This window comes from Solenopsis invicta, chromosome 14, assembly GCF_016802725.1.
Source record: "Solenopsis invicta isolate M01_SB chromosome 14, UNIL_Sinv_3.0, whole genome shotgun sequence".
NCBI classification, from domain to species: Eukaryota; Metazoa; Arthropoda; class Insecta; order Hymenoptera; family Formicidae; genus Solenopsis; species Solenopsis invicta.
Window position 1 is genome coordinate 10,999,438 of NC_052677.1, and position 13,372 is coordinate 11,012,809.

The window sequence follows — 13,372 nt, forward strand, 5'->3', positions numbered from 1 at the left end:
GTATGCATGTTTTGATTTTTATTACTATAATTTATATAAATTATATAGATTGCATATTAATACTTAAAAATTATATCAGTACTATCTATTCATAAAATTTTTATTATAATACTATTATAAAATCATTAATATTATATTGTTATAAGACACATCTTTAATACTGAATAAAAGTAGCTGGAAAGTAAAAGAAAATAGACAAAATAGTAAATTCAGCTGAATTAGAGCGATAGATTTTTTTCAATTAAACAATATAAAAATCAATATCATAAATTCTTTAAATACCTTTGGTTACTAACTTTGCTTATTTGTATCATGTTTCAAGTTGTACAAAAAGTTCATGAATTGTAAATATCACTATTTATATCGAGAAACAGATTTAATTTGGAAAAGCCAAATCTGTATCCTTTAAATTGTTAGTGATCCATTTGTTAAATTTCTCCTCGATCTCCGGCGTGAACCATTCTTTCCAACCTCCAACCTTTCCTTGCCGGATGAACATGTCCGGTTGCATGTTGGGACTCGGTTGATTCACCATAGGATTTTTTCGAAAATTCTCTATTTTTAAATGCTCCACTAACCCAGCGATTTGTTCATCATTGTAAGTCTTATCGAAGAATGCAGCAATTTTCTTTATGTTCCCTGAGAAATCCTATGCAAAGTAGATGAAAATAACATTAACTACAGAATCGTGATATCTTTAAATTAGACGTATGTGGTACTTTTTATTATCTCATGTTATATTTTTATTATCTGTATGATCTAAAAATCTAAATCATATGATCAAGTTTTATTTAAGTGATTTAAGTTAAAACGTATTAAATTTATCGGTTAGTAAACAGAAATTAAAAATATTGTCATGGACAAAAAATTTTTCAAATGTTTTATAAATTTAATCGAAGAAACTAAAAGTTTGCTCATTATTTGTCAGTATATTTTTTTCAAATTTGTGTATGTGTGAAAAAATATGATATAAATGATACGTTTACGTGTGTAAAATGTTACTAATTTTTATTTAAAAAATGTAAAATGTTTTCTTAGGAGAAATAATAATTACAATATATTTACTTAAAGAAAGGAAGACAATTTTACTCCTTTTAATAATATTCGAAACCTAAAACGTTATCGAAAATTCAAAACATTTACTCTCTCATTTTTTTCTTTTATGGAAAATAAATTGACATGTCATAATAAAAAAATGTGTATGTTATATAATGTCTAAAAATGTGCAGTAATATTATTTTTCACCTTTATTACATCTTCATAAAACAGGAACATCATATTTGCTCTGTGCCTCATCGTCCAAGCTTCCTTCACATGCTCCCAATATGGACTCCAATATACTGTGAAAAATTAGGCTCTTAAAAATTAAGAAAGAATAAATGAAATTGAAATTAAAGACCATTTTGTAAAGCTTACTGTGATTATTCATAAAATGATTACAAAATTGTTCGAAAGTTCCTTGAAATTGAACACTGTTCAAGGTTTTCTGGAAATTGTACCATGATACTACCACGTCTCTTGGATTTCTTGCAACATAAATAACCTAGAAAGAAACTAACATTTCTTAAAGATTTGTCTGTGAATTTTTGTTTTTTAATGGATTCGCGATGCATGTGGAAAATTCTTCGACAAGTTTAAAATAAAAGTCTCGAAGAATCTATTGCTTATATATATTTGAATTTTGTTTTTAAAATTTATATTATTTTCTCGTTTTTATAAATACAAGGTCAATATAAATATGTATGCGATTTATAAAATGTTTGTTTGTGATATACCTTACAAGTGCTATTTACGACTGTCGGCAACAATTCGAAAGGCATGTGACTCTTAATGAAACGCGGCGAAGGTTGTTCGCGCACAAAATCGACGCTATTTTTTTCAACATTAATCCTATCAGGAACATTGCGGTCTATCATTACTCCTATTCTAAAAAGATAAACAAAATGTTATGATATAATAAAATATTTTTTGGTTCAGAAAGAACCAACTTTATTCCGTAATCATTATTTCTACTGAAAGAGGAAAATAGAAAGATAATTCATGTTTTTTTACATTTTAATACAACAAAATGAACACTTTGGGACTCAAATTTAACTTTAATTAATTTTCATTCTTCAATTACGTAAGAACTTTTTTTCTAATGTTGAAAAAGAAAATGTGAATTTATTTTTACACATTATTATATTATATGTGTGTGTGTGTATGTGTGTGTGTGTGTGTGTGTGTGTGTGTGTGTGTGTGTGTGTGTGTGTGTATGTGTGTTATACTGTATATATATATATATATATATATATATATATATATATATATATGTATTTTATACTGTACTCTAGAAAGGGAAATCTCTCTGTTAAAGATCTTCGATTTGCCTCATCGAAATTCATCTCATTCGCCACTAGCCATACAAGTTCTTGCATCATCGTTGTACCTAATCAATATAACACATAAATTTAATTAACATTTCTGACAAAAGCATAAAATAACAAAATCTCTTTACGCTTCAATAATGAGTCATTTTTAAAATTTTTATTATTTATAGTACATTTTATTCAGTCTTTAATACTTGCATAGCTTGATTCCAATTTCAATGCCATAATCATATATTTCGAAATATCAAACATCCCTAATTCATACAATATTCGAAATAATGATATCTTTGAAACCATTTTAGTTTTTAATAACGTAAGATAAAAAGTCTTACAAATAATTACTTAAAATAGAAGATTAAATTTGTTAAGTAGAAAAGTATGCGATAAACTTTCATTTGAGAGATTGAATTTTTTTCAGATTATATTCTCTAAAGTTTTTTTAAAAGAAGTTATACGCATTAACATTTCAGAATTTACTACTTTCGAAATGGGGCTATATGAAAAGTATAACAGCTTTGAGAATGTTTCAAAAGTAAAATGTAATTTTGAGCATAAATTCTCGAATATGAAATTCTTTTAAAAACGTTGATAGTCTCGAAATCTCATAAAATAATGCATAGAAAAATGTCATCATATTTGCCTCTTCAAAAGAATTTTTTCCTTGGGTATATTTTTGTATCATTAAAAATAACAGAGATTCAAAATAATCGAGTTACAGAAAGCACAGTGTATAATGTTCTATATAAAATAAATACAAAGAAAATTTTGATTGTACGTAGCTTATCAGCTATCTGATAGCTAGTTATGTTTTTCTTCGAATATTAATATGAATATACTCTGCCTACTTTTATTTATTTATTTTTTTATTATAAAGAAAATAAGATCGTGCACATATTGTTTGATAAAAAACAACTTTCTAACTTTTGGGTTTCAACTTCAAATTCCTTAATTGAATAGATAATTTACAATGACAAATATAATTCGTTCTCTATCCTTGAAATTTTTTATTACTTTAATGTTCATATCTTAAACATTATTTTTTAATTGTTTAAAAATTTGTCTTTTTACACTTTCAAGAATCGAAAATGTAAAGAGAATTAAAAGACACGATAGAATCGAGATGTTGAAAAAAAGTTACCTGATCTAGGATGGGTAATGATCCATGTGTCATCTGGACGAACTTCAAAATTATATATCTTGTCACCGTCCTCGACATATCTATACGGCAGGAACCATTTCTTTTTACCAACTTTTACGAAACCGCGTTTAAAAATCGGATACAATTCGGATAGTTCAGTCGCCAGTTCATCCTCGACGCATTCCACTTTCAAATCTTTAAAAGACATGTTTAATAACTTAGCTCACGGAATCGATTGTTACATTCAAAATCTCGCTCAACTGACTTTAACTTGAAAAACTTTGTTATCACTGGTCTGTGAAAGCAAGTTATCACGAATATATATGCGACAACTTATCTGCTGCTTACGACTGAGCGCAATCTACAAATGAAGGAAAAAATATTGTTTGATTATAAATTCGTACCATAGCAACGTTATCATTTATTGACTACGGTACAAATATAATATTTTGCTGATATATCAAATAAATTAGCAATTTGTAGAATTGAAATTAAGATAAAAATATAACTCATATAAGATGCATGACTTATTGTAACATGAGATATTATCTAACAGGAAATTTATAAGAAAAAATATTCCAGAAAAATTTGTTTTCATCTAGAGTCTTATCATTGGAAATGTTTGTTAATTTAATGCCTGCCATACATTTCATTTTATATTTGGACTAAAATTATAGTTTATTTTTTATGTCTTAAAATTATATACATGAGGGCGGCACTTTGATTTAATCAAATTAGAAATTTTCAATATACTTGTAAATCAAGAGACGCGGTAGAATGTCGCGCCTACTAAAAGCAAAAGAGATCATGCCTCTTTATGAGAGTTTATTTATACGCTCATGTATATATTGCATAATCTCTTTATGCATTGAAAAATTTGTGTTGAATTTAACATATATTGCATGTCCCAAATGATTCACTAAAGTTTTTGTAATTTGACATAAGATGAGTATGGTAGGATGTAATACAAATATTAGGTACAAAATTAACATAAAAAGTATAACACTTTGAATTAAAATTTGGAAATAAATTTGTGGAAGCATATTTCTTTAATAAAATTAATATTTATAATATGTTGACACGCACATTTTATTTATCTTATTAGAATAAGCGTTTCAAAACTACAGTATTTTTTTCTATTATTTGTTCTTTTATTCATAAATTGTAACATTTTAATACTACGAAATGTTGGATATTATTTTAATACAAAGGTTTTAATAACATTATATATATTAAATTAACTCTTGAATATGTACATTAAAAATATTCAACACAAATATTTTAAGAAAGATCGTTTTTAACGTAAATATGAAATAAAGGTTATAAAAAGAACTGATGAAAGTTAATATTTACAATTAGAAAAAGAGGGGCAAATGAGAATCAACGCGGTTGTTGGTGCGTGTCCATAATTCTTCCGTGTTTAAAAAACATTAGACGTGTCCGCTGATGAACATCTAATGTTTTTTAAATAAACACGGAAGAATTATGGACACTCACCATCAACCGCGTTGATTCTCATTTGCTCCTCTTTTTCTGAGTATTAAATATAAAATGTTTTCTACTTTATACTATTGATATTAACACTAATCGTTCATTTAAACATATGAAATATTACACATATTTTTGGCAATATTATACTTTCATCTAATTATCTTACAAAACTATTTTACTTAAAAAGAAGTGATAGGAAATAACATTAAAATGTAATATTTTTATTTATAAAAAATCTTGTTCATTGGCACTCGAGTTATAATATTATTGGTGATTTGATGGAAGATCATTCCGAAAGTATGATCAAAAGGTTGCACAAGTTCATTAAAAATTACGTCAGAATTGTCATCGACGAATTTCTTCATTTCTCGATCTGTAATTAGCAAAATGTTGAAAAGTTAATACAAGAACATAGCGTAAATGGGATATACTTATAATTTATCATTCTTAAAGATTAATTTATGGCACTAAGTATTAATTCATTTAAGAGAAGTTTAAAAAAATATTTCCTCAAATCAAAAACTTATCATTTAAAAAAATAAGTTTTTAGATTTTCAAAGTAAACTTAAAAAAAAAAGAATTGATAGAGTTATAATTTTTTGTACTATGTGAAAATATTAATATATTTAAGTAAAATCTCTATGAATGTATATTATAAATTTAACAGTATAATATCGTAAATTAGTCTGCAATATATTGATTAAGTAAGAATTAATAATACCTAAAATATTATTTTTATCGAAAAGATTATCGAATTGTAGACGTGCATGTTGGGGAATCAATTTAAAAATATATGTCTTCGCTCTTATATAAATTTCACCATCTTTTTCAAACTTTTCATAATGTATTTCATTTGTCGTCGTCAAATTATCTAACAAAAAAATAATAAAGATAAATAGACGTTAGCATAAAATTATTAAATAAAATATTTCTCATTAAAGTTGTTTTTAAATGATCTATAATTATTATCAGAATTCAAGATAAGATTTTATTTATATACGTAGATAGTATATATTAACAAAAAAATTTAAGAAGAATCGGAATACGCATAAAATTTATACTACAATGTGCACGTTTAAAAATACATAAAAATATATGATATATCAAATTGTAAATATGTATATTTCTATTAGGAAATGTATCACAAATTATAGATCACCTAAAATAGGTTTAAATCATAAATAATGATATCATGTACAATTATACGAGAGTGTATCATAATATTTACACATTGATATATTGCATCTGCCTTCTCCTTGGATTGATATTACCATGAGCTTGCCTGCTGCTTTGTAATCGGCAACAAAATCCACTCGAGGATTAAAAGCTTCTGAGTACGATACTAATGTGTCCAAGTTTAGTCTAAAGAAAACGATGATTTGTTGATTAATCACTTAATACATTATTTACATAATCTAATATCTAAATTACACATAATTACCAGTCATGTGTTTTTAAATACAAAGATACATTAAAAACAAATTTTTCTAATTATCTGTAATTAAACTTATATACTTGTATGTTTGAGAATTTTTAAAAAAGTTAATTCAACTTTATTATTTTTTTATTTGCAATCGTATGTGTGTGTGTGTGTGTTTTAATGTTTTAATAATAAATTGCAAATCAAATTTTTTATTTAAAACTCGCTTGCTAAACAAATATTTTTTTCTTTTATATGTAATATTTAATTAAATGTAATTTCTGTTACGTACATTAATTGATTTTGTACTAAAAGATAGTTTACTTTAATATTTGCTGGAAATTACATACCGAAATGTGACAATTTCTAAACCTTTCGTCAGCCCATATACTTTGATATTCCGATATTCTTGTTTAAGCGACATTGAGTTAGATTCACCAATTATCATCTCATTGACCAATATCGGCTCAATAGGCAGAATTTTAAAGTCCTTCGAACCTAAATATAAACGCGATACTCAATATGAAGATTTAATGTGCTTCTCATTTTAATATATTTTGATTTCTCTATTATGTAATGTACGTAATTTACACACTACTTGATTATGCACTTGATAGCAAAATTAAGCGATCACCTATTCTGACTTCGAAAAGTAGGCGTAATTCAACAGAATATAACTTTATCAAAAATAATCGTAAAAAAATGTTAAAAAATGTATTTTAAAGCTTGAAATCTCTAGTTTTGAGATCGGTAAGTCATTAAACGATGTACAGATTGTTTACGAAGTTACGCGGATTCAAATGGAGATGCGTCAAATCTTCAAATTTGTTACAAACTTTGCTCCACGACGTAAAATAAAAATTGCACGCAAATGCGGTTTACAGCGTTCGAAAGCGTGAATCTTTACCTTTAATTTGCGTACTTGTTGAGCGTCGTACGATTTTTGTTTACTGAATTATTCAACATTAAAACAAGAAATTTTTGCTTCAGTGTTGCCTAACTCGATGAAAAAAAAAAAAAATCGTACAACGCTCAACAAGTACGCAAATTAAAGGTAAAAATCCACGCTTTTGAATGCTCTGAACTGCATTTGCGTGCAATTTTTATTTTGCGTCGTGGAGCTTTGCAAAGTTTGTAAAAAATTTGGATATTTGACGCATCCTCATTTGAATCTGCGTAATACCGTAAACAATCTGTAAATCGTTTAATGACTTATCAATCTCAAAACTAGAGATTTCAAGCTTTAAAATGCTTTTCTTAACATTTTTTTACGATCGTTTTTAACAAAGTTAGACTCTCTTCAGTTACGCCCATTTTTCGGAATCAAATTAAGTGATCCCTTAATTTTGTCGAGTGTATTTGCAAAATTTAAAAATGCAAATTAAAAAAAAATTATTAACTATCTAATGATAGCTTTATTACAAATTATATTTTGTATTACTTTTAGTCTGTTAAAAAAATCATACAATTTTATTTGACAAAATGATAATAATCTTCGTATGACTTTAAAATACCGAATTTTTTGAAAATTGATTTTATCTTTATTTGTCTACCTTCAGATCTATATAATTTTTATCTGGGACATTTTTGCTATGATACATAGTTTCAAGGATAATAATTTGTGTAATATACTTTAAATGCTCCAGCAAAGGGTGGACATACATATAAAGATGTGTGTACAAAAATAAATTTTATCTTATTCCTAGAGTATACATCATATATTTTAATTTTTTGAAAACAAATGTTTATACATTATATATATATATATATATATATAGTTGAGAAAAGTTCGGGAGGCGAAATATATCGAAATATACATGCGAGAAAGTTCGACGGCGAAATATCTCGAAAACTAAGCATTTTAGGAAAAAGTGTTTCAGACAAAAGTTGTAGGGTTTAAAAAGATCTATTTACTGATCTTATCAGTTTGACCTTGGATGGCGTCGCCAAGGTCAGATCGAAATTACATTAACTTTTTTAAATGGAACACCTAACTTTTTATTGCATATTCTTGTAGCTTATCTCGAGACCTTTTCAAAACATTACAAGAAAGTTTATTTTCGTTGAGTACTTTCCGAGTTGTGAGGCTTGAAAGCTACAGTGTACTGTAGTGTGGGTCCAGCCACTCTTGCCTTAACTGGCCGGACACACGCCACACTTGCCTTAACTGGCTGGACCCACACTACAGTACACTGTAGCTTTCAAGCCTCACAACTCGGAAAGTACTCAACGAAAATAAACTTTCTTGTAATGTTTTGGAAAGGTCTCGAGATAAGCTACAAGAATATGCAATAAAAAGTTCGGTGTTCCATTTAAAAAAGTTAATGTAATTTCGATCTGACCTTGGCGACGCCATCCAAGGTCAAACTGATAAGATCAGTAAATAGATCTTTTTAAACCCTACAACTTTTGTCTGAAACACTTTTTCCTAAAATGCTTAGTTTTCGAGATATTTCGCCGTCCCGGAACTTTTCTCGCACCCTGTATATATATATATTTTTTTTTCTTTTTTTTTCAGAACAAATGTTTGTGGATTTAATTTATTTTAATAAGTTATTTAATATTATATTCTTTTCATTATACATCCGTAGAAAATTGGTAAATTATTGTACCAGAAAACATTGTGAAGATTAAGATACAAAAACTTTATCACTTTTTTAATCTTTTAAACTTTGTATAATCTTCTCTAATGCTTTCTCAAGATTTTATAATTTATTATTATAAATTTATTTGTTATAAACATATTTGTCATACTTTTATGATAAAAAATAATACATATTTACCTTTGGCGAGTGAGACAACTGTGTCTCTGACGACATTCTTATAGCATTCAGTTGCTTTCGGGTCCGACATGTTACAAGTCTTGAAATCGCTGGCTATAAAAGAGAAAAAGAAAACTGTCGTATGTGGGCAATTATACATACATATACACATATACACACATACATACATACATACATACATACATACATACATACATACATACATACATATATATATATATATCAATTTAATAAAAAAACAATTGCAAAAGGGATCTAATTATTTATTTCAACATTATTGAGACATCATTAATGATGCAGCACATGACAAATATTTTGATTAAAAATAAATTATATATTGTATTATATTTGACTGAAGAAACTGCATAAACTCTGAATTAAGTTTTTAAGTATATTATTAAATATAATTTCTTTAATGACATATTTTATAAAATATAAAACTTTACATGTATTTATGTACAAGTATTACTATTATACGTATGTTATTTATAAAATATTATTAAAAATATTATAACTATTATACTATATATATATTATTAAAAGTATTTTTGATGAAAACGGTAATTTAATTAAATAATAATAAATATTAACTTTTTACTGTTTAGCATTAAATTTGGTGTTATATTAATATTAATGTGATTTGTTCTTAATTATATTATTTATCTAAATAAATTATAAAATATTAAATCAAAATGTATTTTAAATTAAAAAATATGAAATTATATTAGCAAGTAATAGTTTATAGTTTAATTGTACTAAAAATGATTTTAAACTTTACTCAAATTCTCTTAGCTAACAATTAATTACCAACTGACTTGACAAATGATTTCGTTGATGAACAATTATTGCCTGTGAAAAAATCCGGGCTGAAAAAAATCCAAGTAGTCATACCTAATTCTAATACAATTGCAGAGTGGCGTTAGATTAATTATTATCAATTTAATAAAACTAAAATGAATAAAATGAGTTTTTTTGTGATCCATATTTTATAATCAAAACAATGGTTTCACGCTCGTGTTGCGAATCACAGACTAATTAAAGGCCATGATTGAGCAAAACGGTTGTTTAAATAATTTATTAAAATCTCTTAAGATTGCGACTACGGTACGTTTCGGTCTAACTTGAGCTTCTTCGGCCGTAACATTAACATCTATCCTAATTTCAAACATGAGAATTCGTACGTACGGTTTGAGCGCATGTCAAATATCCACCCGTTGTGTCATTATGTGTAAGAGTGTACATAGCTGATTCGCAATCTCATAAGATTTTAATAAATTATTTAAACAACAATTGTTTCGCTCGTTCGCTCGTTCATGGCCTTTAATTGTCCCACATTTTATAAATTTTAAGACATTCAAAATATTAAAAAAATTTTAAACACTTTATTATAATTTAAGGAATATCAAAATTTAACACTTACATTAACTCAGACACACATATTTAATAATTTGATAGATTCTCTTACGATGCTAATAATTTTTGGCAAAACTGATTTGATCGAAGAGACGACACATGCAATTATGTTACTTACGGAGATCGAACGCCGTTGCGCTTGCAACAACTGCGAGCAAGAGAATCGTCTTCATCATTTCTAAATTTTATTTTCCAATCGATTAAGAAAAATGCTTTTATGGGCAAAAACATTCAGCAATTGCTTAATATGAACTGTAAGGTGGACAATCCAGAAAGCTATTTAAGCACTACTTGCCCCACCATATTTCTGAATGGACGTCATTTGTGTATACTGTACGCATGTGTTTGTATACATACATACACATGCGTTCAAGCATAGAAAATGAACAACTCCTATTGTCAAGCATATTCAGGATAAGTCAACTATCAATCACTGTGACTTACCCACTCAGAAAATTATTAATGAAGGATGGCAAGTAACGAATTACAATAAATAATGTCGTTACTCGTTACTTTTTTATAATTTGGTAATAATTTTACAATTTTCTATAATAGTAATAGCAAGGCCAAGGTTGGAATAATCACTTTTGACAATTAACTCGTTATAATTACGCATTACTCATTAAAAAATACTAACTCGTAATTTTGCTCGTTACGTAACGGTACGAGTCAAAGTAACGTGTTACTTTTTGCGTTACGTTTCTTTGTCAACGTCTAACGAATTGCTTTTTTTAACGAATATTGCTTAATGACAACAAGTGATTCTCCAATTATGGCATTATTATTAGCATAATAAAAAATTCTAACGTCATTACCAAATCGTTATTATAAAAAAATAAAAATAATGATAAAGTAATGAAAAAAATAAAAATAACGAAGAAATAACGGCTTGCTTTACCTGAGTATCAACTTATAAGTATCAACTCATTAATAATATAAGATGTATAATTAATTGTAATTGTATTTACGATAAAAAAACCGGCAAACATTAGTTGAATGATTTTAAGTATGATTACAAACAATTATGTTAAGTTTACAACAGGCGTATGTATTTACAAAATATGTCAGATTTTTTAATCCAAACACAATAATATGTAAAAACAATCTGAGAATATTTATAACCAGGAATAAGATTAGTTTTGATCGCTCAATTATGGCGTTTTACAAATATTTTTTGAACCGTTTCAAATTTTAATTGGAATGTCTAACGTTTTCGGTCCATTGCAATGACAGACGTTAACTCTGTTTTTAGCAGTTCAACTTAAATCATCGAATGTATGACGATCAATTCAATAGAAGTTTCTTTGAAATGATCTGACTCTAGTATTAACGCTTATTCACACTATTATGCACAATAAAAATAAGAATTAATAAAGAACTGCAAACGTGCTGGTCATCGATGCAAATAAATTTTCTTAGAATTATGAGATTTTCCAAACAGTACAAAGTCTAAAATCAAGACATAAGACGTCTTTAAAACGTCTGAAAGAATCCTTTAACGCTACTTTGAAAATATGTTTTAAAGACGTTTCATGTCCCGATTTTAGATTTTGTGCTGGGTTATAAGCCCCCAAGTTAAACTGCATTCACATTTGCTCTGTCGAATTTGAATTTTGACGAGTTTTCCCTGATAAAAAAAAAAACCGATTGAAAACGATGTTTACATGTTTACATGTTTAATTAATTATGCATTGCACTGATTACGCATTGACTTTTAGGAATCTATAGGGGGTGTTTCAAATAGGACCTTTTAAATTTAAATGAATACGAGCAGATTTGCGTGTCATTTATAATGTAAAGTCTTTATAAGACACCGAACATATGTGACAGCAGTTTGACACTGTCATAACATTCATAGAATAGACGTGACTATGTACTTTCAGCCATCGTGCAAAAATTAAACAAAAAAATCTTTGTAAATCATTATTTAACAAGTACTAAAAATTTGAAAGATAATAGATTTAAAATAATTAAAAAGAATGTAGAATTTAAAAATATCATTTTTTGATCACCTTTGCGATTTACTGTAAATTTTGTTTTAAAGTTCGAACTGACTTGTGTCCAAATCGGACTTTTACATTAGAATTGCAACTTAATCGTAGCACTGGTGATTGATCGATCAAAAGCTGCATTAAAAAATGAAATAATAAGTTCGGTTAATCTATGATTAAAAGGAATTAATAATTTTTTATTATTGAAAGAATACATGACTGAGATTTTGCAATAATCGTACTCACTACATTCGAAATATTGGTCTGATATGTCGCCCGAGCAAAACAACAAGATGAATAAAGAAGAGAGTGAAAAACAAACGATTACACGTTATGCTTAAAAGATCTCGCAGGTTTATTATATAATAAAGTATTTAACAAGGATCCATAAAGTAAATATGTACAACAGACTTCAATATAAAAATAAGCAGGGATGGCAAGTCGTTACTTCTTCGTTACTTTATCGCTACTTTCATTTTTTTTTTTTTAATAACGATTTGGTAATGACGTTAGAATTTTTTATTGTGGTAATAATAACGCAGAGTTGGAGAACAATCATTTTTAACAAATCATTTGTTGTCGTTATGCAATATTCATTTAAAAAAGTAACTCGTTAATTGATTCGTTACGTAACGAGGAAAATTAGTTAATATTCTTCAATGAGTAATGCATGATGATAACGAGTTAATTGTCAAAAGTGATTTATTCCAACTCTGGCCTTACTATTACTACTATGGAAAATTGTAACATTATTGCTAAATTATAAA

General features: G+C 27.1%; 2 protein-coding genes across 2 annotated transcripts; both read right to left on the minus strand.

The window, feature by feature from the left end:
* Positions 1 to 86: 86 nt before the first annotated feature.
* On the minus strand, positions 87 to 4,524 carry LOC105196663 (sulfotransferase 4A1). Its single transcript, XM_039456994.1, has 6 exons — positions 3,508 to 4,524; positions 2,329 to 2,428; positions 1,776 to 1,926; positions 1,417 to 1,543; positions 1,246 to 1,340; positions 87 to 649 (listed from the first exon to the last, which is right to left on the minus strand). The coding sequence occupies exons 1-6, from the start codon at positions 3,713 to 3,715 to the stop codon at positions 377 to 379; spliced, it is 954 nt and encodes a 317-aa protein (XP_039312928.1). The 5' UTR covers positions 3,716 to 4,524; the 3' UTR covers positions 87 to 376.
* A 681-nt stretch (positions 4,525 to 5,205) lies between these two features.
* LOC105199218 (protein takeout) lies at positions 5,206 to 10,888 on the minus strand. Its single transcript, XM_039456995.1, has 6 exons — positions 10,733 to 10,888; positions 9,202 to 9,294; positions 6,769 to 6,916; positions 6,227 to 6,360; positions 5,720 to 5,869; positions 5,206 to 5,371 (listed from the first exon to the last, which is right to left on the minus strand). The coding sequence occupies exons 1-6, from the start codon at positions 10,788 to 10,790 to the stop codon at positions 5,220 to 5,222; spliced, it is 735 nt and encodes a 244-aa protein (XP_039312929.1). The 5' UTR covers positions 10,791 to 10,888; the 3' UTR covers positions 5,206 to 5,219.
* Between the last annotated feature and the right edge of the window lie 2,484 nt (positions 10,889 to 13,372).

Coding starts and splice junctions, on each gene's coding strand:
- LOC105196663 (XM_039456994.1), bottom strand. CDS start 3,715: ATGTCTTTTAAAGATTTGAAAGTGGAATGCGTCGAGGATGAACTGGCG. Junction 1,544..1,775: donor TCGTAAATAGCACTTGTAAG/GTATATCACAAA, acceptor GTTTCTTTCTAG/GTTATTTATGTTGCAAGAAA. Junction 650..1,245: donor TTTATGAAGATGTAATAAAG/GTGAAAAATAAT, acceptor TACTTTGCATAG/GATTTCTCAGGGAACATAAA.
- LOC105199218 (XM_039456995.1), bottom strand. CDS start 10,790: ATGATGAAGACGATTCTCTTGCTCGCAGTTGTTGCAAGCGCAACGGCG. Junction 5,870..6,226: donor CAGATGCAATATATCAATGT/GTAAATATTATG, acceptor TTTTTTTGTTAG/ATAATTTGACGACGACAAAT. Junction 5,372..5,719: donor CGATAAAAATAATATTTTAG/GTATTATTAATT, acceptor TGCTAATTACAG/ATCGAGAAATGAAGAAATTC.